The sequence below is a fragment of the Gambusia affinis genome, linkage group LG08, assembly GCF_019740435.1.
Source record: "Gambusia affinis linkage group LG08, SWU_Gaff_1.0, whole genome shotgun sequence".
NCBI classification, from domain to species: domain Eukaryota; kingdom Metazoa; phylum Chordata; class Actinopteri; order Cyprinodontiformes; family Poeciliidae; genus Gambusia; species Gambusia affinis.
This window is the reverse complement of record NC_057875.1, coordinates 11,482,748-11,510,212: the sequence shown is the minus strand read 5'-3', so window position 1 is coordinate 11,510,212 and position 27,465 is coordinate 11,482,748. Positions and strand designations below refer to the sequence as shown.

General features: G+C 36.0%; 2 protein-coding genes across 13 annotated transcripts in view; both read right to left on the bottom strand.

The window, feature by feature from the left end:
* LOC122835732 (voltage-dependent calcium channel subunit alpha-2/delta-1) overlaps positions 1 to 11,272 on the bottom strand; it is a 67,708-nt gene extending 56,436 nt beyond the window's left edge. For 2 of the 3 annotated variants that reach the window (XM_044125016.1, XM_044125014.1), the window contains exons 1-3: positions 10,997 to 11,268; positions 2,343 to 2,424; positions 2,020 to 2,136 (exon numbers count right to left, since the gene is read on the bottom strand). In XM_044125016.1, the coding sequence (XP_043980951.1) occupies positions 2,020 to 2,136; positions 2,343 to 2,424; positions 10,997 to 11,085 (288 nt within the window). In that variant the 5' untranslated portion in view covers positions 11,086 to 11,268. Of the gene's footprint in view, positions 1 to 2,019; positions 2,137 to 2,342; positions 2,425 to 10,996 lie in introns of all 3 variants that reach the window. The other variant, XM_044125015.1, reaches the window with a different exon arrangement.
* A 2,367-nt stretch (positions 11,273 to 13,639) lies between these two features.
* Positions 13,640 to 27,465, bottom strand: part of pclob (piccolo presynaptic cytomatrix protein b) — a 60,937-nt gene continuing 47,111 nt past the window's right edge. For 7 of the 10 annotated variants that reach the window (XM_044123926.1, XM_044123928.1, XM_044123927.1 and 4 more), the window contains 12 exons: positions 26,287 to 26,334; positions 26,053 to 26,183; positions 24,951 to 24,977; positions 24,410 to 24,503; positions 23,615 to 23,686; positions 22,881 to 23,187; positions 22,529 to 22,723; positions 19,564 to 19,705; positions 19,397 to 19,455; positions 18,699 to 18,836; positions 17,682 to 17,827; positions 13,640 to 17,345 (listed from right to left, as the gene is read on the bottom strand). In XM_044123926.1, the coding sequence (XP_043979861.1) occupies positions 17,202 to 17,345; positions 17,682 to 17,827; positions 18,699 to 18,836; positions 19,397 to 19,455; positions 19,564 to 19,705; positions 22,529 to 22,723; positions 22,881 to 23,187; positions 23,615 to 23,686; positions 24,410 to 24,503; positions 24,951 to 24,977; positions 26,053 to 26,183; positions 26,287 to 26,334 (1,503 nt within the window). In that variant the 3' untranslated portion in view covers positions 13,640 to 17,201. The remainder of the gene's footprint in view (positions 17,346 to 17,681; positions 17,828 to 18,698; positions 18,837 to 19,396; positions 19,456 to 19,563; positions 19,706 to 22,528; positions 22,724 to 22,880; positions 23,188 to 23,614; positions 23,687 to 24,409; positions 24,504 to 24,950; positions 24,978 to 26,052; positions 26,184 to 26,286; positions 26,335 to 27,465) is intronic. The other 3 variants (XM_044123933.1, XM_044123934.1, XM_044123938.1) reach the window with 1 other exon arrangement.

Genomic DNA, 27,465 nt, shown 5'->3' with positions numbered 1-27,465 from the left:
GAGCGCCTTAGGCAATCTGAAATTATTTTGTCATTGCTAGTCCTACCTGACCTTGTTTGAAATCTTCTGAACACTAAAGGAAGTCTCAGCTCTAATATAAATTCTCTTCTTGTGCTTAGAAGGTAAACTTTAGAGTCTAAACCGCTATAGAAAGATCAGTCAGCAAAAATTACTTCTCAATAAAACCAAAATCCTATGAAAAAAATGAATTTAGTCTTAAAGGTTAAAGTTGGCTGGTATTTATAATTTTCGTTACAATGAGAAAACTTTTGCATAAAAAAAAAAAAAAAAAACTGAAAACCTCCTTTAATTTATATTGCTCTTTTTCTTAACCATCCTTTGGAACCATAACCGTCTCTCTGTAGATCTCTCTTGTTCATTATTTATCTTCCCATCCACATGATTCTGGATAGAGAATACAATACTTGACTCAAGGTTACTTGCAAGAAAGTGTGAAACAAAAAGCTTGTACATTAACAATGTCCTGTGATCAATGTATAAGGGATAGACTTAACGTTGGTAATCAGGCAAATGAATGCCCTACTAACCATGAATTCCTATTTTCTCTTCATACCTAAAACCCACAACAACTTAATTCTTACAACTATTGTTTCCCGTCACCTATGCAAACATATGCTCTCTTTATCTTATGAATGTTATCTCACCAGTTATAAATCCCTTAAAAAAATATTAAAAACACCAAAGTACTTACCAGAAAGACAGAGTCTTGGCAGGAGATGTACATGAACCTTCATGAACACTTTTGTTCCATCTCTAATCAGACAATTACCAAGAGACCTTATAAAGCCAGGGTAGGCAGCCTTCTGAACTCCCTCTGGGTGCATTAAAATTGTTTTAATTCATGATAAAGATTTGCATTGCTGACCTACTTCTGAGGAAAAAAAGGGGGTGCGTGGAGGAAAAAAGAAGCTCCCCAGGGTCAAGGTTTTCATTATTGCATCCCCTACTGCTGAAAAATAATAAGATGAACCTTAGTTTCTGAATTCTGCTATTTAATATGTCTCGCCTACCCTTCAGTCTGTACGTCTATATATAAGCTATTGGTCAGATCCGTACAAAAATAGCTGGCAATTACTATATAAAATTATTCACATAAAATAACATCTGTGTGGTATGATTATTGGTCAGATGGGTACATACTTGTCTTTGTTTTTGCATTATCCTTACAATCTTCTGATATACTTTTTAAAGGCTATATTACCTGGTTAAAGGTACCAGAAGTCTTGTCTGTTATTACTGACCTAAACTTTTTTTAGGTGGATGCATACTATTCTACCTACAACACTAGTTTGCCATAGCTTCTGAATTTAAATGATGTCCCACTTTCTCCTTTGCTTAATTTCACACATGAGCATGAGGCATAAGACCTTTATGAGTGTACAGTGTAATGTTTGCCTCATTAGAAATTAAAACATGTTTTAAAGTTCTAAGAATAAATAGTTCAAATGTCTCAGTACCAGGTATTGACAAAGCGGAATGATTTAAATATTAAGATATTTTGATGAATAGGACAAAATGTTTTTTTTTTTTTTAATTTATTAATTTTTTTAAGTTCAAGTCTGCACTGAGTGTATATCTCAAATACAAACACAAACTAATTTGAATTTTGATACAAGCAACACAGTAAAAGAGAAGGCAACTGTTTAGATGACCCTTTGAAAACTATGAAAGTTAATGTAGTTTTGCAAATTAAATCTGTATTTGGCCATTCTGAGTGAAAAATTTCTGCTTTTACATTGATCTGAAACAGACCATTCAATTCAGCTTAGCGAATGAGTGCATAAACAACCAAATCTATATCACTTAAAATCATCATTGTTACTGGTGTCACCATCTTACATGTTCAAATCTGTGCACAGTTTTGGTAAATAAAAGGAACAAATTGAAAAATGTTTTCTGTTCTAGCCCTTGTGGAGAAGAAGTTTGTCCTGCACAGCATCAACATCTACATAAATTTGCAAACTGACAGTTGGTTCCCCTGCTTGGAGTGACTCTTACCTCCAAGGCAGCAGACCTCTTCCGCAGCAGCTGTTCTATGTTCCTGGCTGCTCTGGCCACCAGCTCTTCTGCGTCATTTTGCTCTACGGTATAGAGATGCTGATTTTTCAGAAAAATCTAGATGAAAAGACAGCAAACAGTAATATGAATTGTCTTTATGTTAGTCATTACATCATATTTTCAAAATACGTGTAAATGTGCTTAAAAATTTATTAAATAAAAAATAACAATTGAATTTGAAGACAGAGACTAGAATCATTGTCTTAATCTTAGTCACTGACAGAATATTGCCTTTATAAGAATGTGGTATTCACACATTTTACCTGAGTGAGGCTTTGCCCTGCTGTGGCTGTGTCTGCCAAGGTGACGAGCTCTTTCTGCATTTGATCAACCCATTCCTTAATCCTATGGGACAAAGCGAAGCACAGAATCAATCTTGTAACTGAAATGTTACCAGTGTAGAAGAGACATCAAAAGCTTTCAAGGCACAATTAAACTGTCATTCATGCCATTCTATACCCATCAAGTGGCAGAAACGTTCAGTCACATTGCAAGGAAATAAACAGGAGCAACAACATTCCCTCCTGCAGGTCAAGCAGAGTGTCATTTAATCTAGCATGACTGACCAGGAACAAATACAAAGTTATTTGATAAAACACATGTCACCTGCTGCCAGCTGTTGTATTTTCTATCAAAGAGTTCAAACATAAAGTCAAATAATCAGGTAATGGTCAGTCATCAGGGGAAAGTTGTGTGAGGCCATGCTCTGTTATAATAATGTTATCAAAATACAAAATTACCACAATACAGGTGCAGCTCAGCTAAATCAAAATACAAATTACTTTTCATCAATTCAATTCAAAAGGAGAAAAAAAGGACTGGACTGTTGGTAGGTGGTGTAAATTTCTCTTTTCAGATGATAGCAAATTTTGCACTTCATTTGGAAATCAAAGTTTGAGGAGCTGAAGAAAGAGATTACAGAGAAACAAGGTTGCACAACGTGTAGTGTGAAGCTTTCACAATATTAGATGATTTAAGAAGCCAAGTCCTCTGGTGTTGGTTCACTGTTTTTTATTAAATCTAAAGTCAGTTCAGCCATATAGGAGGAAGTCTGAGTTCTTGGTTCTTTCCTGTGCTGACAACTTTATGGATTCATGTTGCAACTGGACTTGCCATAGCCTATGTCCATGCTAAAAGTATCAACACCTGGTATAGAAGATCCCAAGACTTAATCATAAAAATGACCAGAAGTAAACACTGGAAATAATGAACTAATTTAATTTAATCACTTTTGACATAAAGTGACAGATTACATGAATCCATGTAATACTCTAGTTTCTCTTTTTGAACTGAATTAGTAACATCTGACTAGCTTTTCAGTGATGTTTCAAAAATAAAAATATCACACATTCTACTACAGCTGCAATGGCAAATTGGTCTATCCATGTCTGTCTAATTATTTATTGTTTGACAGTGCATTTACAGAATAAGTTTATTCGTGAGTAAACACATGAAAAAAAGTTATCTGTAATATTGAGAAAGACCATTCAATATGTTTAAAGAAAGTGTGTTCCAACTTTCTTTGGATCCATTCCATAACAGTTGGACAGAGATTTTCCAACTGCAATGTATCCTGACAATATGAATGCATGGTAATGGTGTAGATTCATTTTAAAATGTATTTAAACTACTGCTGTTGGGGTGCAATAAGAAATATGCCAGAAATGACCAAATATAGCAACTGTGACACTGCTCAGTTCAAGAAGGTGGTAGAAAAATAGGGGAATAAAGTTTTAAAACCAAGAAGAAACAAACGACAAAAAATATGCAGTGGATGTGGAAAGTTCAGACAAAGTACACTTAAGGAGAAAGATGAAACAGTTTGCAAAGTGATACCGGAGGGAATAACAATGAAAAAGGTGAGTAGAGAAATAATAAAAGTCAAGATATTTTGATATTTGACTTCCATACTAGGAAATCCTGTGGGGGATTTAACATCACTTAAGGAATATTAAACCTAAGCTTTAAAAGTAGTAAAATGTGGAAAATGTGTCAATATTAATTTGTACATATGAAGCAGTCAAATGTGGATTTAACTCTGCTGCGGCGTCTATTGCTCTGTAATCTTATTTTGATTCAAATTTTTCTACATTGTTGAAGTTCAAAAATTGCAGAGGTTTTTTTTTTCTTCCTGAAACATTTTAATATTAGTGGTTTTTATTTATTTTAGAACTACCATGATAAGCTGTTGAGACCATGTGGAAGATCATTAAAATCTATTAGATAGTATCTAATAGGTGGCATCCCCAAGTTCAAAGCCAAAGAAAGTTTCTGTTGGAAATAGTGGAAGTAGAAGATCCAGTAGAAAAATTGGATCCTTTTCACAGTTTCACAAAAAACAAAAATGCCTCCCCAGCAGTGACTGCTGGAAATGGGCACTATCTAAATTAAACGTAATACTCAAATTAATAAACTTAAGAGAAAGAAATTATTATTCTTTTTTTCCTGGACATATACAATAACTTCATATGGAGTAAAGTCTGCAAAAAGGCAAAAAACAAAACACTAAATTAATTAGTTTGCATTTTCCTGGTTGTCCACTAGATTTTTTTGTGAAATCCCCATTCAGCAGGCCTCGCCTTGGCATTTCTCTCCTGAATGTATCTTTTACTGTATTGCTTCAATGTTGTTGTTTTTTTTTTTTGGGGCGGGGGTTATATTCTGCCTTCTTATTTGCTGTCTATAAAAGTTTACACAAAATTACAAACACATCTTATTTCCAAACTTCCAACCATTCATTATTTTTTACCCTTAACATTTGCTCCTATGTCCACTGATATATATCTATTCAGAAGTCCTAAAGCTAACATGTCACTTGAAACTATGAATTTACATTCAGAAGCTAGATGGGTGCAATTTCTTTCCAAAAGCTACAATTTATAACATAACTAAATAAATACCATAATTTTTACCCAGATAAAGCGCGTCTTAAATCAAACAGAATATTAATAATATTAATAATGTTAATATAACAAACATAATATTCCTTAGTTGCCTTCCTTTCAATTATTTCTTGTTGTGTCTTACTTTTCTTCACTTCCTTTCTTTCACTGCTCGGTTTACCACTTCAACCTCTGACTCTTCCATCTTTGTCTCTGAATCCACTAACTGCAGGTGTTTTACTGGGCCTTTGACCAGCCTGAGGCACTGACACACCAATTCTAAGCCACATTTTTTGTGTGTGTTTGTGTGCATGCATGGTTTTCAGCGACATAGCATTCTTTGCGCCTAAAGAGTACAGGCACAAAGAATATACTCTGTTCTTCCTTGAAGCTGCATTTCCACAAATTACTGCATCAATGCTGTGACTCTGTCAAGATGTTTGGACAGCCCAGGCTAGTCAAATAGCAACATGCCACTGTTGACGTCAGACTAAAAGTCATATAGTTGCCATTTCCCCACCTGAGATGTAGGTCTCTGCATATCATCCAGAGTACTGTGGAAAATTTGGCCGTTTGATGAATACACTTCTTTCCAAGTGTGTCACTTTGAGGATGGCCTACTACTGAATGGTTTTGCAGTTGTGCCATTTGTGCTATACACTTTCCAGTTTTCAAGTGATGGATCTATGCGATTTTCAAAGCTTTGTGATATTGTTTTAAACTCCAACTGCTTTCAAAGTTTCCACAAACTATATAGATATCTGACCTGTTTCCTGTCTTCCTCAGTTGTCATTATGCTGTTAGCTTCATTTTAAGATGAAAACGTTCAAGACATGTGAACACTTATGCATGTCACTGAATTTGTCTGAGGCAAAGAGAATGCTCATAACAATGAGAGATATTTATGATAAACCACTGACTGATATTCAATCTAGATATAGATGTTATAGATGTTTGTGTGTGTATATATATATATATATATTTAAACAACTTTTATACATTTATTTCCTTAAAATAAGGATCCACGATTAGCTGACCATGTTGCCCTAAATATGTTGTAATTTTCCTATTACCTAAGAAATGCTGTTTTCGATACGTAAAAACTCATAACTACTTTAAAAATTTGTATGTCTTTTGTTGTATTTTTCACCTATGGAGGTCACCATTTTTTTGCTGAGGATGACAACAGCAGCAGAAACACCAGCTTCTTCCTCCGTTTGGTCCTTCACATCTTTCTCTCTTCTGATTTCTACATTCATCAATTTCAACGCACCCCGATTCAAACTGAAAAGGCTTAACGATGTTACTCATTGCTGTTTCGGCTGGACGGAGCTAGCTAGACTAAGCATTAGTCAAGGGTCAGTCGCGAACCTTTCGACCTTTCGAACTGACTCCTCACTGAGAGCCATTCTTCATTATAAGGGGCGGGGCAACAGAAATAGTAGCGCAATAAGCGGCACACGAGAGAAAAACGAGAAAGGAAGACGTTTTATCACTTTTTGCCTTTTGCTGCTCAGTTCTCACTCCGTGAGACCGCTTGCCGACCATCTCTAATTAATTTCTTTAACATGGCAATTGATTCCCTGTTTTTCATTGACCTCCACAGTCACCAAGTTTAAAGGTCCAGTGGGGTACCTTTAGGATGCGGTGGAAAAGGACAATTAATAGCTCGGATGTTAAAACTGCAGCAATTGAGTGATGTCCATATAATTAAATCCTTAGGAATTATTCTGACTTTTCTTTTTTTAAATCGGTGCCATAAAGAAGGCAGCTCTGAAGGCAAACTGGGATTCAATCTGGTACTCCAAAAGTGTGCCTTGAATGCAGCTAGTGATATTCAAGTATATTCTGTTAGAGCTTTGTAGTAAAGAGCCCAGTGTTTCTTCTGTGCTGTAACAACACTGAGCTTCGCAAAAGACTGTTTGTGTCTGTTTATCCTCAGATTATGCTGGAGTTTATTTTTCTGTTTTGCTGCTTAATGTGTATTTATTGTTTGTAGGCATATTAAGTCAGTAAATTTGGGTAAATTTCTTCTTTTATACTCTTAGTTTTTTTTTCGTAAATCATATTGTTTGTAGGCATATTAAGTCAGTAAATTTGGGTAAATTTCTTCTTTTATACTCTTAGTTTTTTTTTCGTAAATCATAGTGGACCAAAGTAAATATTGCAATCCAGATGTATTATCGTAAATTTATATTTGATGTGGGAGCAAGTAAGACCGATCTTTTTTTAAAAGGCATCCAGGCATTTAATATACGGTAGGTATTTGAAGGGGCACATTATATTTAAATATGATATGTGATGCACTGCATCATGTTTTTCAGAGTAATAAAAAACATTATGCACATAAATTTACTATTTAGGTCAAATGTCTGAGAATGTATTGGATTAGGCTTATTTAGTGTCCCAATAAGACTAATAGGAAAATTCCATAAATTTTGCTATTACTATAAATATTATGAGGCAATATGTACAATCACATCTTTATTGCTTAGGATGACTCGTGTTTAGTTACTTATGACTGATTGCACATACAGTGGCTATCATAACACAGTGATGTTGAAAGCTAATAAAAAGTAATGAAGTTGGTGTGGCTGAGCTGAGGTAGCGATATTTTTCCTCTCTGGTTGCTGAGCTTTGATTACTGCAGCCTGTGGTACAATGCTGGATAATTAAACACACTCACACGCGCACACACACCCTCACACAAAAACACATCCATATGGCAACTGGGTCAGACATTGCCCTACATTGTTTTTACAGACACAGGAAGAGCAAATGAGTGTGAAAACAGAATGAGGGGCAGAAACACAATGCAAGACACAGAGAGACAGATGTTTGTGATACAGTCACACTAGAGCCAGGGGGAGCAATGAGTTGGCCTGTAATGTGGATCTCAGTGGGCGGCTGTACCAAACTACAGTCTAATTACACGTCATTAAAGAAGCAAAGACAGAGGCTGTCCAGTCCAGACAGCAAAACAGAATCTGGGATAAAAACACCAACTAATGCCAGAAGACAAGTTCAGCTGCTCTGGTCCAGCTCTGAACTAACTACCCAGATTTCACATTCATTTTTTAATAGTGACCCACATACAAAACGGTGTCTAGAAAAGATATGTTTGGAGACTGACCTCCTTGTATGTCCCAATAACTTATTTTCACAATAGGTATCAGTTTGGATTTATAGTGATTCATAAATATAGCCACTACTAGTCATTGTTGTTAACCCTAAGCGTACTTTCTCATTTGAAAATATCCTCTAAAATGTTGCTCCAGGTTTGTAAGATATTGTAATCTGTTTCATATCCAGAGCTGAGCAACTGAACATAATGGTATTTGAAATTTGCAAAATATCAGATTCTTACACTTGATAGACAAGCAGCTGCCAAGTTTTTTCCCAGTCTTTTACTGTTTAAACAGAATAATTCAGTAGGGTGCATTTTTGAAGTTTGCTGAGTTTCTTTTTAGTTATTCTATTTGTGCATGAACGTACTTTAGAAAAATGAACATTTAAACTTCATTACCTTTTCTTTTTCAGCATTTTTACCCAGTTCTTTTTTTTTTAAGTTTTTTTTAATTATTTATTTTTATAAGGGTTAACCATAAAACAAACACATAAAGGACTGATGCAGTATTTATTTTTTTTAATTCAGTCTTGATAATTTTGATCATCTTTATTAGTAATAGTAGTTAAGGTTATAATCTAAAATGATGCCACAAGTCTTAGTGTTGTCATAGCTGCCCCACACCTAAGCATTATTGCAGATGATGTACAACATTTCATGTAATCTCTTATGGCTTGTGATTTTATTTAGCCTAAGAACAGAATAGTGGGTCCTGTCACAAAGCAAAAAATTCTTCAGGAATAGTTTGAGAAACACAACAGTGGGTTTGAGATGTTGACATGGCCTCCGCAATCCTTAAATTTCTATCCATGGACTATCTGTGGAATGTGCTGCACAAACTAGATCTATGAAGTCACGTCTTCAGAAGTGGACCTAAAGGATTTGGAGCTGCAGTAACATATTGGTATCAGATATTAGCACACGTTCAGAGGTCTAGTGGAGTCCATATCTCAATAGGCCATATCTGCTTTGGCAGCAAAAAGGGCTTTGAGATGATTTAGTTTTGCTATAAGAAGAACAGGAAGAAGGTTTTAAAATAATCTGTATTATTTTAAAATGGAGATTATTTTACCTAAATTTTAAATCAAAACAATGCGTTGGCATGCAAATAAAATGGATTTTATGGCGTCATTAAAATTTTGATAATCTTAAGTAAAAGTAAAACAGCGTCACTTTATTATGTCCATCTAATATAGTTTATGCTAATTTTGCACACATATCTTGTGCAAGTTTTTTTTTTGTTTTTGTTTTTCTTTTTAGAGAATTTTCATGCAGGGGCACAATATTATACATTTTAGTTGTTCTTCAATTTGCCAAATACCATATAAACGACAAGCTGATCCTCATTGGCTAAGTTGGAGTAGTTGACTATTTATAGACAGTATGTAGTTAGTACTGTGACAGACTGGCGACCTGTCCAGGGTGTACCCCGCCTCTCGCCCAGAACGTAGCTGGAGATAGGCACCAGCAACCCTCCCGACCCCATTAGGGACAAGGGTGAACAGAAAATGGATGGATGGATGGATGGATGCAGTCTGGATGGAGCTCTTGAACAATGTTACCTAAATATCAATCATGATATTCCTTTAATTTCTTTGCATTCACCAACTGAGATTGACAGTACCACAGCTGAATTTTTCTTTCTTGTAAATCAGGGCAACATGTAGGAGCCATTTTCAGCCAGCTTGCTAGTAGTGCTCAGCAACAGGTGGCAGATGTGGAGTGCGCAATTTCTCTGTTCCATATGACTTTAAATAATTTCACTCACTTTTGCACTTTCTATTGCATCTCATTAAAAATTTAGTATTTTTGAAACTGCAATTTATTGGATCCTTTATATACATTGACATAGATATTGAGGTCATGGACTTTATTCTGTTGAAATGATTCAATTTCTCCAGAAATTTGCAACTTTATAGAAATCATAAATTGTAGTAGTAATTGGTCTATCCTCATTGGTAGACATATGAGTAAGAGTGGTAAACAAAAGTAATAGTTACTATGAACAGATGAAAATATTCCAATTTGCCCAAATATTCAATTGTAACAAATCCCTTTAAAGGACTTCTTTAATTTCTGGCTATGCTGGTTTAGCTGAATTCTAAATATGCACCCTCACCAAAAATGCTCAGGATATCAGCATGCTGTTCATAGTAAGACCTGCCTGAGATCCAAGTTAAATATTTTCTTGTGATGATAAAGCTTTGTTTGTAGCCCTGTGCCAAGGAAGTGTTGGTTTTCTATCTGTGAATTAGTATTGAAGCCCATGGGCTGTGACTTCTTGCTGGATCTGTAAAATCCAATGAAAAATTTCACTCCGGTTTGCATTTTTTCCTTCAACACTTGGTATGAATTTCAAGAAGCAAATATGCGTAATTGTTCTGATTGTGAAAATTAGTTAATGGGATATATCTTCAGTTCAAAGTATTTATTGAGATTGTGAACATGTATAAACAAACCTACATGAGACATAGCTCACTGGAGACATGTAAGGATTTTTCCTCTGTCAATTTTAAATGCAGCATTAGGCTGGAGGGCAGCGATTGTAACTCCTCTACAACTTCATTGAGGAGCTGTCACGGCTGAGCGTGGCCACCGGCGACAATCTGCCGATTTTGGTGACTAACATTTATCAACGTCAGGATGCGAGCAGACAGGGCTGAGATGAAATACTTTCTGCCATCAATGTATCTCTCTAAAGATGACCATCGGCGCATGAATGAACCAGCCAGCCGACATCTGTCCCCGCTCTCACGCCCACGCAGTCGGAGTGGCTCATTAAATATATATATATAAATAAATATCGCAGACCTTAAACCTACTGTGATGCTAAAAGAATGAGCGCTTGCAATAAGCTGTCTGGCAAACCTTAAAGCTCGAAACAGGATTACATGGGGGCTATACTTACATGTGCTGGTTGGGGAACTGGGATGGCAAACAGCCCTCCTGCCACAGCAGGAGCAGGAACAGCCAGGTTCGTACCCTGCAGGTATCCATTGTAAAGGGGAGAGAAAAAGAAGGGGAAATTCCCCGATGTGCGTCAGTATCCAATCTGCCTCGCTTCCCCGCCACCGCCGATGAATGGAGCGACTTGCTCAAGCGGCGCAGCCTGTTCCTCCCTCACAGATTAACAAACCCTGACACCTTTAATCTGATGACTCGACCATCCTGCGCTCTAACAGGTACCTGAGCCGGAGATCTCAGGCTGTTTCTGTCTCACCCTCCCTTCTTCTGCCTGCTCTGTTCGGTGAGAGGAGGAAGAAATATAGCAAATCTTGTCATGTTTATCTAAATGCATGTTAGCGTTTTGTTTATTATTATTATTATTATTATTATTATTTTATTTTTTATTTATTTTTTGCAAAATATAGAATTAACTCTATAATATGTTTCCAAGAAAACTTCAGAAACGTATGTTTTACTTGTAATACCTTACCTTGCCCTCCTGGTGTGTTTTACAGCATCCCATATTGTGACTAACAAAACGCTTTTTCTTTATTTTGCTTGTATTTTTTTTTTCTTTGTTGTTGTTTTTTTTTTTCATTTGCTTCCTTATGAAGAAACACCTGATTACCACCCACACTGGCAAACGCATTCTGAATACAGAATCAGGGCTTTGCTTTTTAAAATGCTGTGCAACATCTCAGCATTTGCAACAGGCAAAGACAGATGAGACTTTACAGAGGTTGATTGCAATGCCTTCAGTTGACATCAGATTGAGGAACAAGATGTATCGATTTGACAGATTTTGTGAAAACAATATGAGAAAAATATAATAACAGCTTAGTTAGTCTCAGAGTCATCCATCATAGCTGCTTTAGGAAATTAGATTTTGACTATTTCCTGCATATTCTCACTCTTCCTTTTGTCTAGTCTCCTAAAAAGAAGAAAGTTTTTTTTTTTTTTTTTCTTTTATTATGTTGCTAACAGTTCAAGTAATACAAATATTTTATAAGGAGCAACTTTACTCCGTGGGAGTTGCAGTTATGTGCTCAGGGGTTTATGTGTCTTATTCAGACCTGGAGGGAGGGCAGGGCAGCAGAAGCAAGATGCTTGGGGATTTGGTTATCAATCGTTGCTTGGCAACCACACACCATCCTCTCATGGACTCACACTACCCCACCCCTTTTTTCTCTATTCTTGCTTTGTCTCTCCCCTGCCACCTATCCATCGCTCCAAGTATACACTACAGAATCTTCCTCTGTTACTCCCCAGGTCTAATCCTCTCGATCCTGATCACATCACCTGCTGCACATTTCCCTGACAGCCTAGAGAAAAGGCAGCGGCTAATGGGATGTGGAAAAAAAATGAAGGAATAGTGAGCACTGAAGAGGAACAAACTGAAATAGGAAAGATCCAACTGGAGAGAACTGAGCAGAGTGAACCTCTTCAGACATCTTCCTTCATTGTATTTATTTTATTATTTATTTAAGATGTTGGAAATGCTACAAACTACAACCTTGTCGTAATTTCAATCAGCTGGGCTTCCTTGAATATATTTGTTTTATTTTTGTTTTTGTTTTTTTTTACCAATTGGAATAAGATAAATAACACCTTCTTTAAAAAATAATTGCATTGTTTTAAAAGATTTATCCAATTGGAATATATATAATTTACTTTTACCAATTGTAAAAAAAATCCAATTGCTTTTTGTTCAACTAAATGTATGCATATAGACATTGAACATAGGTATTTCAATGTAGAGAGCTCAGAAATTGCGTATGAATTTTGAAAAATGTAGAAACCATAAGTTCACAAAGTACCTACAAAAACATGCACTATTTAATAATCACAGTCATGTTTACCGACTGCTTTTTTGTTCCATATAAAATGCTGCCACCTGCAGGGAATCCATGCCATTACAAGCATGAAAATTTCAGATTGGAATGTATGGCAGTGATTAAAATGCAGAAAGACTCAGGGGATTCAAACTTGGAGCCCTCTTGCTGCAAAGTAGTAGTGCTAGCAGTTGAGGCACCATGCACCAATACCTCAAAAAGTTAAATAATAATAAAATAATAATAATAAAGTATTATGTACAGTTTTTGTGAATATATATAATTTGTATGAAAATAAAATTCTGAGTCAAGTTATGACTGATCAGTCAAAATAAAAATATTCTTATCTGGACCAATGTTACTGTTGTTCAGATTTAATTTTACCATAACTGACAGTAACTATCATATATCTGTACTTTTTAAAGATGTGGCATATTCCAGTTTAGTGAATTTTGGTTTTCTTTGGGTGTCACTGATACACTTACACAAGGATTTCACCTGTATTTAAAAGTTTCCCTTATTAAATGACAATAAAAAGTGGAATATCCACAAAATACATAAAACATAAGGGTGTAGTCAGTTTTAAGAAGTTGCTGCAAATCTGTCTTTTTTGTGGAAGCAATACTTAATGTGAGCTGCTATTTGTAAAGAAAAAAAGATTCTTCAGCATTTGGAACAGCATGCCTAATGTCTGATTATATGAAGAGATGTTTTCCCCTTGTGATGAAAAGTAGTTTAAAATAAAACATAATAAAAAATAGTCAAACAACGGATTTGCAATATAGCTCTTAATATTTATTCTTTTGACTCAAGGGAAATGTTTTTTTACAGCACAATTTGCATATCTCAACACACCCCGTGTACAACCACAAAACCATAACATTATATGCTTTGTTTTTACACTGAGTGAAAAACAAGACAATTTTACAAGCATATCTCTTTACACTCAGCATACAGATAAATCTATACATATTTTCTCTCTTTTGAAACTTAATCTGTGGTCAAAATACAGACAAACCATCAACAAAACATGCAACATCCAAAACTAAAAGTTCTAGACAACTACTTAAATTGAACAGATTCTTTTTTTTTTTTTACCACCTTGTAAGTTGTTTTTGCAGGTTCGAGGATATAATCTCACTAATAATCATCAGTGGACATTACATGTTTTGATGAAGTGTCAATTCCCCATAAAGGACACCCACTGCTGTACAATTACAAGTGTTCTGTGATTTAGATTTGTTTTGTTTTGTTATTTTTTTAACACTCACATGCTCATACCTCAGACATATAAACATTCAGTCATTGTAGAAAATAAACACTTCATGTACACATGTCAAATAACTTGAGCACATTCACACCCCTCAAGACAACAACAAATGAATGGGTTCACAATTACAGGCAACGGCTGATCTTAACAAACAGTATTTAGAATGAAGTCTAATGAAGCACAAGAGGTTTGACAGTCATGACTGGGCAATAAGATGAGATCTTATTTACTGCACTGTTTACACAGACTGTTCAGTACACTATGAGGATGGAGTAGTTGATTTCACTGGAGATTGTGCATCCCTTTTGGGAAACCTCTACATGTTTGTATGTTTATCTTTTGCCACATAGATACAAAATGTACACTACAATAGTTCCTGCCATCACACACCACATACACTGTGACTCATTTAATTGTTAGTGCAGAGACACAAACCATGTAATTCGGAATGTCCCGACAATTAAAACGAGACAAATAAACAAACATTGTAATAAAGTGCACAAGCTCCATGTAGATGTTAACTGTAGTTAGCATCGATATATACTAAAATAAGTACAAAATAAAAATATTTAATATTTTTCTCTCACCAAATGTACAAATCATAGTTACTTTTCTACAAGACATTTATAGACGATATGTTCACAGAATTTAACACAAATGCATTCAAATACATATGTTGCATAGAATTACCTTAAAAGAACTAATGGTTCTTGGAAAAATGTAACAAAAAAGAAAATACAAAAATCAATAAATATAGAAATATATTTAAAGGGGCGGTATTATGTATTTTTCAGGCACATAGTGCCATTTTATAGCACAATCAAGTAACTATGTTTCAGTCAGTTGTGAAAACGCTGTATATATCAAAAATAATTTAAAATAATTTTGACTTTCCAATTTGACGCCTCGGAATTGGTCATTGTGTCTAAGAAGCTTCTAGTACTCTTTCTAACACTCCACCTTCAGCATGTCAACATAACAATGCCCTTCCATGATGCTGTTTTCATCATCATGGAAGTGAGGCAGTTTTAGGAGCGTTGGGTTGAGAAATAGTTTGTATGATGAGCTCAGCAGATGTGCAGTTCCACCAAGGGTTGTCTAATTGCTGCAACAGCTAGTCTGGTGGAGCAGAGTTGGAAAGGCGCGTGGGTTCAGGGGTCTGTGGAGTGGAAGTGGCTTCAAGGTGGAGCTTTGGGTAAATAAGCAACACTTTGTATGAACAAGTGTATAGTTACCCCCAAATGGCTGCCACAATACATTCAAGGATTTCTCAAACACACGTGAAAGAATGAAATCAACACTCTGAGGATGTTTTGATGAGGGAAAAACATAACATTATATAAAACAAAAAAAATATTTTACATAATACCCCCCCTTTAACACATAAAAAGGAAATAAGTAGTGGATGGCACAAAAAATATTTTACCATTTTGAGTATGGTATCTTCTGCACTATACCTTGATGTATGAGTGACATCTTGCTCTTTGTGTGTTTCTTGATGGAAAGTTGTATCAGCCCTGCTTTACAATTAAACTCACTGACAGTTAGTCTCTTAATTTTCTTTTCTCACATTTTTTTTATCTTCTTTTCTGATTTTATTGATGTGGTTGCAAAATACTCAAATATGAACAAGAACATACATACATGGGTCCCCTGCATACACATGGGTACTGAGACTTGGCTCTATGTGTTCCTCTGACCCTGATCATGCCTGAGAAAATAATTTGATCACAGGCAGTGAAAGATGCTGGTCCACTGTGTTTTACAGAAGTCACTGAGACAAAACGTTTTTTTTGTGTTTACAGCCAGAGACACAGAGGAGCATTTGACATTTTTTATCTACATTTTGAAATTATTTCCAGATAAAGCCAAAATAGAAGGGCTTTGCTAACACAGAGACAGCTGAGCAGTCACACAGAGATTCTAGATTTACATGTGGTTTTGACACAACTTCTATAATTTACATGTCCATAGCAACAATGATAACATGAAGAGACCTACACAGAGGAAAAATCTGCAGCAAACTAAAAGCAAAATGTTGCACAAATGACACAGATGTGTAAACGTCTGTCATTCTGAACAGTTGTAACACTTGTTACATTCAATACAGCATGTGCAAGATGCTATTCTTTCTTCTAGTCTCCCCCCTAAATATGATGCATGTGTTATATAATTTATCCGTTGATGTTGACTTGACCCATGATTGGAGGCCGGTTCAACAAAGAGGTGCATCAGTGTGACAATATGGCCTACCTTGAGCTCACAAAGGTCCATATTCACCTAAATGTTACGAGGACTGCTTTTACATTAGATTACTGGATTGTCAGTGCGCCACCCACTGCCTCAACCTAGAATGTCTGTTGATATTATCTGATAATATAATCTGACAACAAGAGAATAACTATTATACTCTGTGTTGTATTTAATTATATTATGTATATGTTAATTTTAAGGTTTTAATATATCACACTGTACAATTCTTTGATATGCTTTGTGGTCTGCATGTGGGATAACAGAAATGTTAGAAGTGCTGTACAGTTAATCTTCATCCCACAGCAAACGTTCAACAGTCTCATATTTTTTTCTGACATAAATTAGAAGTTCTGTTATTAAAAAATAATTATGCGTTCCACACCACTGATGTCTGTAAAGTTTCATAACAATTACATACATTTTTTAAATTAATTAAAAATTTAAAACTTTTTCTTGAGTTAGTTGGTGAAGTTCTCTCGTGCAATATCAAAATTATTCTTATGGATCATACAACTGAACTATGTTATCAAAAACATAACTGTCTTTAAGCCATATTGCAGGGAAATATCAGTCTGTAACTGCCTTTGCATGTTTGCATTCAAGCAAAATCTAAAGAGAAATGATATTAGAAGAGGGAAACATGCGCTGGCAGTGTTGGACTGACAAGACATGCAATGTAATCGTCACATAGTTCCCTTCATCTAAAGATCTATAAACTCAATACATAATTTATTTAATATTTCTGTTATGTTACTCTTTTGTCTTCTTTCTCCCCTTTTGCCTATTATTTCTTTCAAAGTACTGTTTTGCACTCAAGGGTTAGTCAAGTTAGAGCTGACGAACAGTTTGTGCCAGCTGACCACTCTCTTCCTCATGTCCACCTTGTCAAGCCAGATGTAGGCTTCTCCTATCAAAGTCTTCTTCACAAACTTCCCACCGTTGGACACCAAGAACAGCTGAAAGTATATTAAAAATAAAACAAATTTCTCATCTTTTTGGGCACAATACAGTTGCATGTGTTTTGTTGTATATTAACAAAATAGGTGTTTTAGCAAGGTGTTTAGGGTAACACAATTAAAACTACTATTGATTAAACTACAATTTATTTCCAGCACTACGTTAAGAGAGATTTGAAAAAGTTGTTAAACTAGATATAGCCTGTTGACAAACATGTAAACTTAAAACTGTTTACATTTACAAAATGTAAAGAGTTTAAAATCTTTGCACAAAAAGATTTTAAACTGATTTTTCTTCACATGTCATTTTTAGGATTTACAGTTTATCCTTGCTACCTGTATTGAATGTCCCGTTGGGTTGAGGGGAAATCTGAAGGTCTCATTAAAGGAAGGCTCTCGGTCATGTCGACAAACTCTGGTCTTTTTCTTGATGATCCTCTTCTGAGTGGCTACATTCACCACATACAACTTGACATATAGGTCTGAAAGAAGGTATAAATAAGCGCGAATTCACCTCAAGCTTAAAAGAACATCACATAATATGGCATACAAAAAGTAAGACAATGTCACTAAATGTTGCATAATTCAACACACAAATGTAATGCAGTGTAGCATAGCAACATAAAAAGCCACATAAGGTGAACAGTACCACATCTATCTATAGGTTTATACATTGAGATATACTTAAATATTTCCATAGCTACTTACATACAGTCATAGATACTTGACGTGCCTTGCAAAGTCATTCCTACCTTTTCAACTTTTCAGATTTTGTCAAGTCAGGAGACAAATATATAAAATGCTTTGAGATTAAGATTTACAGAAAATTTTACGTAATTAATAAACACAAAACAGTGCTTAATTCTGATGCGAAAGGCACACAAAGAGCATTTTTAAAGTTTTGCTCAAGTGAAAATGTGAAATTCACAATGCACTGAATACATTATAGTTTTTTGGGGGTTTTTTGAGGCTGTTTTCTAGAGACTAAAACATCTGCCCAGTCTTTGCAAAATAGTTTAAGGTCAGTGAGCTTGATCTAAAAACTTCTGTACTGATCAGTTTTTAAGTCTTCTCACAGATTTTCCCTTGGTCCCAACTTGAACATCCTCAAAGAAGATAATTTGTGGATGCAGGACAAAAAAAAAATGTGAAAAAGGTATTAATATTTTTACAGGGCATTATACATGCACCCCTATGTACAATCATATTAACATACATGTATATACAATACAGACCAAAAGTTTGGACACACCTCTAATTGAATTCAATTAGAAGGTGTGTTCAAACTTTTGGTCTGTACTGTACATGCATTATTTTAGATGGCAAAAATAAATGTAAAGTAGTTTTACCAACCTGGCAGATGGTCCGGGCTTTTGAACTTATAAGTGATATTTCTGCACTGAAGGATTTCTAGGACCAGCTGGTCTCCCTCCGTCTTCACCTCCTTCTTAAGAGCAACCTTAATTTCCCCAATTACTTGAGTTTTACCACCTGACAGTAAGAGAAAATTAAATGTTTGTAATTTACACATTTGAATAGCTTCATTTTCTAGGCAGGTTGATACCATTAAAGTGGAATTCCAAAGACAATTTTATTTACACATTTTAATATCAAATTTTAGTCTGTTAGTCTGGCTTCAGAAGTCAAGATAAATAAAATTAAGGGACATGAGCTTGCCAGACTCCATTGTAATGACTTGTTGACCCTCATCTGTGTAACAATAACCAGCTTACAGCTTTACATGACCCTAGACTTTTGTTACAAGAGGAAACTGGAGATGGGGGAGCGGACTATTGTGACATATGAGCTACATGAAGAGTAGATATAGTTATGACAATGGATAGGATAGTCTGACATCCACTCCCCTTCCACTTTTTCAAGACATGCATTTAGTAATTATGTAGAATTAATGCAGTAAACTAACAATGATCACTTAACAGAGCATGTGTTATGAAAACACTGTTCAAGCAGGGCTTAGTAAGACTTTGAGAGTGCTTAAATTACCAGCAGGGGGAGACCTATAACCAAAGAATAAAAAAATGTATGCTTGCCTTCATTTTCTGGAGTGATTTGTTGATTTTTGTCGGTACCATTAGGAATAGTCTTACCGCTGCAGTGAAAGAACACAATTTTACCCAAAACCAGCATTTGTTAGGCTGTAAAAATTATTGTTGGATGCATAGAATGCGAAAAATACAATGCAAAACAAAAATCTTACATTCGTGGGACTTGAAAAATGGCACTGTCCACTCCAATGCCCACCCCTTCATCTCCATCCAGACCACCGTAGGCATCTCCAACAAGGCTTGGGGCAGACAGCACCACTGACCCTGAGACATCACCTAGTCGGTGTCCCGGTCCTGTGAGTGACAAAACACAATGTGACAATGAGATTCAACCCATCACTCTATCCAACAGTCAGTGGATTTGTCTATCACTCTGCCTATATATATCTACACAAAGCTTCACATTTGCAAACATGTCAAAAAGATGAAACACCACAAGTAATACTATAACCTCTGACTTAGACTCCCCATCTTTAAGCTGAAGATCAGCTTAAATGACTGGATTGTTAAGTTAGGTCAGTTTGTAGAAAGCAAATACAATTGTGTTGAAAATAATAGCAATGTGTTTAAAAAAGAGTATATCTCAAAACAGTATGCTTTTTCCAAATATATAGGTTAATAAGGATCACAACACAAGCCATTACAAACTAAAATATGAAAAAAAGCTATCAAATTTGTCATCACCTTACAGAAAGAGAGCAGCATTGTAGAATGGGTTGTTACAGAAGTTGGCAGTGTCTCAGTCTTTACAGTCTCTTAACCTTCTCTTTACAAAGTGAAAAAGTTAAAGATTTAGATTTCTTGTGACTCACTGAACTAATATGTGGTCATGTGTCTACTGGTTAAGTAAGCCTGTGAATCTGGGAGCTTTTGTCTTAGGCTCTAGCGTTGGTAGGGTATCCAATGGCAAACTGGCCACTGGGATGTTGAATGTCATTTCACTCGCAGTAAAGACACTAGAACTGGACTTTGAAGTTGAGTGTTGCCAACTAGAGTTGGACACATCTCCACATGTAGTTTCAGCTCTGAAACCTGAGAAGGGCTTGAGCTTTTTCTACTCTGAAATTAAACGGGAAGAGGTGAGTCAGGGAGCTCTGTAAGTCTTTACCTTAAGCAGAGAAAGTTAATTATCTTGGTGTCTTGCTCCTGAGAGACGGTAAGAAGGAGCAGTGGATGGATAGCTCTGGTCTGTTGTGGTGTAGAAGGAACCATAAAACGAAGCTCTTGATTTACTCATCCATCTACTTCAGACTTTCTCGGCTGAAATTAGCTTCCTCTGTAGCGTGGCCTGTCTCTACCTGACATATAGGATGAGGAGCTCTGTCATCCAGGTGGGCGTTTAGACTAAAGGCACTGCTTCCTTACATTGAAAGAAGTCATTTGAGGTGGTACAGGCATCTAAACAGGAAGTGTCCTTAACATCTCTGTCTGGTAGCAAGAGCAATTAATGTTCCACCTAGAGGAGACACCAGGGTAGAGCCAGATTGCACTGGAGGGACTATACATATACATATATATATTACTTCTGACCTAAGATCACAGTGTGATCCTCCAGTGTAAGGGCCAGGGAAAGGGATGTCTGGCTAAGCCTGTTGCCTACACATGTTTCTTTCACTATAATTCAGTTACATAGGATGAGCAGTGTCACTGTAATGACTGCTGGGCCTGTTGTTTTTCTACTATGCTACTACATCCACATGTACACCATTTTCAATGTAGAAACATAATTTATTTTAAAACTTACACGGTTAATGATGTTGACCTGCTTTATTTTGAACACAGATGTATTTTCACCAAAAGAAAGCAGATAAATCTTCATCTGAAAGCAAATTTTAATGGTAGTTAAAGGATTATTTTTAGAACTAGTTCATCAAATAGTGATAGTATTTTACTACAACATTCCCATAGTTTGTTTTTTTGGTAAATATATTTAACTTCTCTCCATTTTAGTTTTACTTTAGCTGATTTACTTTATGACTTTATGATTGGTTATGTTTATCAGGGTATTTAGACAGTACATTTATTTAATGTTGCCTCACCTTCCCTTGATAGCTCAGCTGCTCTCATGGGTTAGCCGAAAGCTTTACTCTCACTGGCCGGTGAGTGTAGAGTGAGACTCCAGACGGCTTTTGAAACCTCTTGGTGTTTCTTGGTATGACTTGGTCAGTCTCACATTTGTGTCCCGTTTGTTTAAAGTGCGGGAATAGGATAGGACTGGATGGGGCTGGAAGATGGTGTTTCATTCGTGCGTGCGTGTTCGTGTGTGTGTCTTTTGTGATTTCTTTTCTTTGGGGTTCATTCATGTCAGACATGCACATATAGAGCAGTATTGTGACACAACAAAGTTTTTAGTAGCCACAAAAGGGTTGCAAGGGAGTCTGCAGCTTCATGCTTAAAAAGCTCCAAAAGTAGGCAGACTTATCTTAGAAAGGAGTTGGAGTTTAGGTTGAGTCCAGGAAATCCCACAGATTAAAAACATTGAGTGCATATAGATGTAGTTTTACTTACATTAAGATATGAAGAAAATAAGCAATGTAAGGGGATGCCATCCCAATTTGGTTTCTGCATTCAAAATATCTCCAAACAAGTGTAATGAGAAACCATAATCTTGGGATTGACACATGCACACTACTTCCAAAAACAGAGTAGTTAGGGGAGGTATTATTTGAGATAATTTGAGGCCTATATTACAATTAAATGTATCCTTATTGCAATTTGTTCTCTGTAATCAATTGCGTCCTTGTAAGTGACTTTTTTACATTATTCTAAAAAAGTACTATCAAAATGTAAGCAGTCCTATTTGTCTTGTTTTTGATATAAATGCTATACTTACTTTTCGTACTTTAAAATAGCTCCTGGTCTTGTTTATTGTCATAGTATATTAATTACTTTTAAAAGATTTATTTTCTGACAGAAATTTATTTTAGACTACCATTTCCAATAAAACAATTTGTGCCCAGAAAGAAAATATGACCCAAGCAGAGTTCAAAGGTAAATGTTAAGGAGGTTAATGCAGAACAATTCAGGTTTACTTAAACAGTCTCAACAAAACTTGCATGCATGGATGAAAAGGAAGCATGTCATGGGAGTTGTGTCATGGGGAGGGGAAGGATTTACTTGGTTGCAGGCGGGATTGCTGCACGGCAGCCTCTGCGGCAGCAATGGCTATTCCAGCATCCTCAAGGTGGGCTTGAGTGACACTACTCTTGCTTTGACTTCGGGATGGGCCATGCGAGCGCAGTTGGCCATCAGAGGAAGATTTGGAGCTGCCTGGGCTGCTGTGGGACTTTTCCAAAGGTAACATTTGCATGTCTGGAGGATGAAAAATTTACTTTGGCTGATCTGCTTGTACCATGCAACGGTTTTTAAACCAAATAAAGTCTAATCAAGGCAGTGATACATATTTCAGTGTTTTGTGCAAATCATTTTGATATTTAAAATGCATATATGTGAAATTGATGTATTTTACCTTTGGCTGGGTCAGGGAAGATTCCATGGCTTCTGCTCTTGATCACAGAGTTCTTAGGTGAATCATGACTCAGATCTCCCTGTCCTGGTCCTTGACTTTGTCCCATTCCATGTCCCTGTCCAGATCCTGACACATGACCCTGACATGTGAAATGTCCCTGACCATGACCCTGTCCTGACCCAGACCCTGGTGGAGCTTGGGAAGCAAAGTGACTTCTGCTCTGTTCGATGCTTTCACTCTGCTCTTTCAAAGGCAGCCAGCGGGGAGTGTTGTCCAGCTGAGCTGTGTTTGACAAGTCAATCAGAACCTGAAACACAGTCAAGTTCACACACAATATTACAGTTAAAAGAACAGATAGATATGTACACTAGATGCCAAAATAATACTGCAACACAGTTCTTGTGAAATACGATTGCCTAATTTTTTTGTATTTTCCCATAACAAGAAACTTCAATGTTTTTATCGGGGTGTTATTTGACAGATCAACAAAAAATGGCACATCATTGTGAAATTAAAGGAACATGTCACACGGCTTGTTTTGTTCACCCATCAAAGACAATTATCTATCTATCTATCTGTCTGTCTGTCTGTCTGTCTGTCTGTCTGTCTGTCTGTCTGTCTGTCGAGATACTAACATATAGTAACAATATTCAAAAAGAAAATCCATCAAGAAAATAAATCTGAAAAAAAGAAACCTTGGGTGAGAGAAACATTAAACATGAAGCAGCACTTACTTCTCCAAGAAAATCATTGGAAGAGGATCTGTCATAGTCCCACACTGTTACTTCCAGTGTCTTTTTCTTTAACTAGATAGGGCGAAGGAAAGAGAACAGATGGTCATTGGTCACAGACTGAGATGTGCTTATTATGCAATTAGGTGACATGAAAGAACATGTGTTTATAATGGTATAACTAATATTTCTTTGTCTTTTTAAGAAATATTGTCAAAACCGTCAGGTATTGCAAACTCGACAGTAGTGGATTTATTCAGCAAGGAAGGAGGGAGTCACGTTGTATATCTTCCAACGTGCATTACGTGTATACAAGGAAATGACATCAGACTTATATAGAACTTTTCAACCCTCAAATGGTTCTCAAAAAATCTTTACAATGAAATCAGTCATTTCCATTCACACATGTTTACATAGTGAGAATATCAAGCTACTGGACTCCAATAACTTGGATTGTAGCCACAGCCCAGGAGAGCTGTGGCTACAATCTGGCTGCTCCAGGGTGCCTCCAGGAAGAACATTATTCCTTGACTAACAATGCTGAGCTGTTGAAATTGTATTGCTGACATTTCTGTACTCAACTAATCTTCTAAGGGTACTAGTAAGAGGTTTCATTTGGATACTAAAAGCATTCCCGAAGCAAAGCCACAAGGACCAAATCATTTGATTCATTTTCATTTGATTTATAATAGGCTGAGACACCACCTTTGCTCACAGTGAATGGCAGTCTAACAGCAAAGTCTTGTAGGACGTTCATGAGTGTACACTTAATATATGATATGTACATGTGCAGAGTACCTGCTCCAAATGGATGTTCTTGTAGATGACAGTCTGGTTCCATTCTGGATTTGTTGTTTTCTGTGCATACTTGGTCCGTCTCTTGTTATCAGCACTGATGATTCAAGACATACAGCAATAAAAGTAATCAGAATTCAGTTAAAATGAATAACGAGCTAATACATTTCCCAGCTTGGTCCCAGGAAAATATTTACTAGAACCAATATACTTGGATTATGAATTAGATTTATAAATGCTGGTACAATGGTCAATGCTCAGTGTGACTACATAAACAAACAGAGTTGTTATTTAAACATTGTTTATTTAGACTGAGATGCTTTTATGGAAGAAAAATGTCAAAGATAAGAATTTAGGAGTTTTGAAAGCTAGAAGCATGAAATTGAGAGAGAAAGCAGTGGTGAGTGTTGTCAAAACAGAGTGAAATAAAGAATATAACTGGACAAACAACAAAGGCCACAACAGAAGGATGGAAAACCATTGGAAAACATCCCCAAAAGAATACAATATATCAACTGAAAAGAAAAGGTCAGCACCACACTACCTTGCATTCTGGACAACCATGACTTGGCTGAGGGAGTCCAGAAGAGGAAGAGGAGGGCAGATATCACAAACAAGAAAGGCAAAAAAATACGAATAACAGTCAGAGAAGCCCAGAATGCACAAAGAAAAAGCAGTAAAGGATTGAGAGCTGAGGCAATCAATATTTGCCGCATTATGCATCACTTGTTTTGTGTCCAAATGATATATGTTAGAAAAGAGTCCAAAAACTCTGACAATGAATGGATATTTCTGATGAAGTACCCTGAATGTGCTCTGTTTTGCTTTTGTCAAACAAATGGATTTTAAAATGCTTCTTGACCCAAAGAGGTCGAGCAGCAAAAGTATTTTAAATGAGCTTTCCTTTTTAACTTATGTTGCCTTCAGTTTAAGAGAGAGCATAAACTCATAAACAGACCTGATGGGGCCATTATCTTAGAACAGATATTGTTAGACAGCAGCTAAAAGCCTTATTGATTCTTTCTTGTTATTCACACTCTCCTGGGAAGAGAGAGGAAATATAAGGTAGAAACTGTGGAAACATTAGAATAAAAAAAGTTTTTAAAAATTAATGACTAAGTCAAATTACATGAATTAGAAGAGACAGTTTTGGCACCTTTGAACTTTTCAAAATGCTGTGTAACAGTTAGAAATTATGTATTGTATTAGGATTTTATGACAGATCAACACACAGTAGTAACTAATACTACTTTTTATATTTTTTGTACTACTTCTTCTGCATTACATAAATTCCTAATAAAATACATTGAGATTTTTGTGGTTGTAAAGAGACAAAATGTTAAACAGTTCAAGTGCTGATGCAATTACCTATAATAGCTATTATGACACATTCTAACAAAGATCTAAATATAGTATTTTGGGTAATTGTGTAAAATATAAAATCCAAATAATCAATAATGCAGGGCAAAAGACTGCCTCAGATCATCATGTCCTTATCCCAGACAAACTCAAGGGGTTAGTCAGTGTTATACAGAACACTTACAAAGTGATAAAAAACTGGGGGAGAGAAACTAAGGCAGACTTGAAAGCAAACAGGCAAACACAGACAAGACCTCAGTCTAAACTGAAGCCCTTTTAGAGCTCACCCTCTCCCTGGTAAAAGGTAGACCTTCACAAAAGGGTCAGAGTAACCATCATTGTCTCGGGGGACCAAGTTTCTTGCCTGCAGAACATGTACGATCAAGTTTCCCAGATTTCTGTCATAGTTAATCTGGAGCTGTTGAGCAAAGCAGAGTGAAATGAGTGGATCACACTGGCGGATCAGTATTCCTTTGTTTGTTTGATCTCAGTAGAATTAAATAAATATCTAAATTTACTACCTGAATTTCTCCAGTGATGGGATGAGGTGCTTTCATCACCTCTGTTGGCTGAAAAAAAAAAGAAATAGGGAATAATAAGGTCACTTGCTTGTGATTTTGTAAAGAAACACACACATACACACACATTTTGACTTTGCCTATAAAGGAAAATTATAACCACATCATTATCAGAAATTGTGCCTGTTCTGAAAAGGCCAATATCTCCCATTTAGATCTGCAAGCTTCCAGAGAGATTTTACCATCTGAACAATATAATGTACTGGAAGAAAGTCCTGCAAAGTTGCAGAATAAAGGTGCAGCGATGTGCTAATAAGCATAGTCCTCTCACAGCAAGAAGCTTCTTCCAAAATTTTTATTAACTAATTGTTATCTTTCAGTGAAACTTGCCATACACCTGCACTGGTAGCAGACAACAACGTAATACAGAGACAGAGGCCCAATTTCAAGGTGTTAAATTGACAAGTCAAATTTCTTTTGAGTCGTCTCAGACATATTCAGTATTCTGATAATTTTAACTTATGACAGGTAACATAGCTAATTGATTGTGCTATAAAATGATACTATGTTCCTGGGGAATGAATAAACTGCCCCTTTCAAATATGGCCTAACAGAGTATTATAAATGTTGTTTTTAAATATTGTTTAAATCATTATTTAACAGGAATTGACATTTTTCAGAATGTTTATTTCAACTTTACTTTCCATCTCCAGGTCTTATTGAGGCCAGCAGAATCAAGATGTGACTGTCTGATAGCATGAAGCAGGCTAAATATCTCAAAAAGCAACCTATAATTACCAAAAACCTAAGAACAGGTAATAACAAATTCTTGACACATCACACTCCGGAAAATGTTCCGGAATTTCTAATAATTTGGGACTGCAGCAAATCAGAATATTAGATCTTCAGATGGAAAAAATATTGAGAATGATAAACATTCCCAGGAGTTGCCAGCCTTCCCAACTTACTCAAAGAGTACATTGCATGCTCATCCAAGAGATCAGAAAAAAACAAAACAAGTTCTGAACCACTTCCCACCTCACCACGCTCAATGTTCAACAATAAGAAATATTTAAAAACAGTTACCAATATTAATCATACCAAAAAAATGTCTTACCTCATATTTGACCTAGAAAGCTATAAGAAAGGTATTGGAGTGAGTCTGAACTTAAATCTGATTGA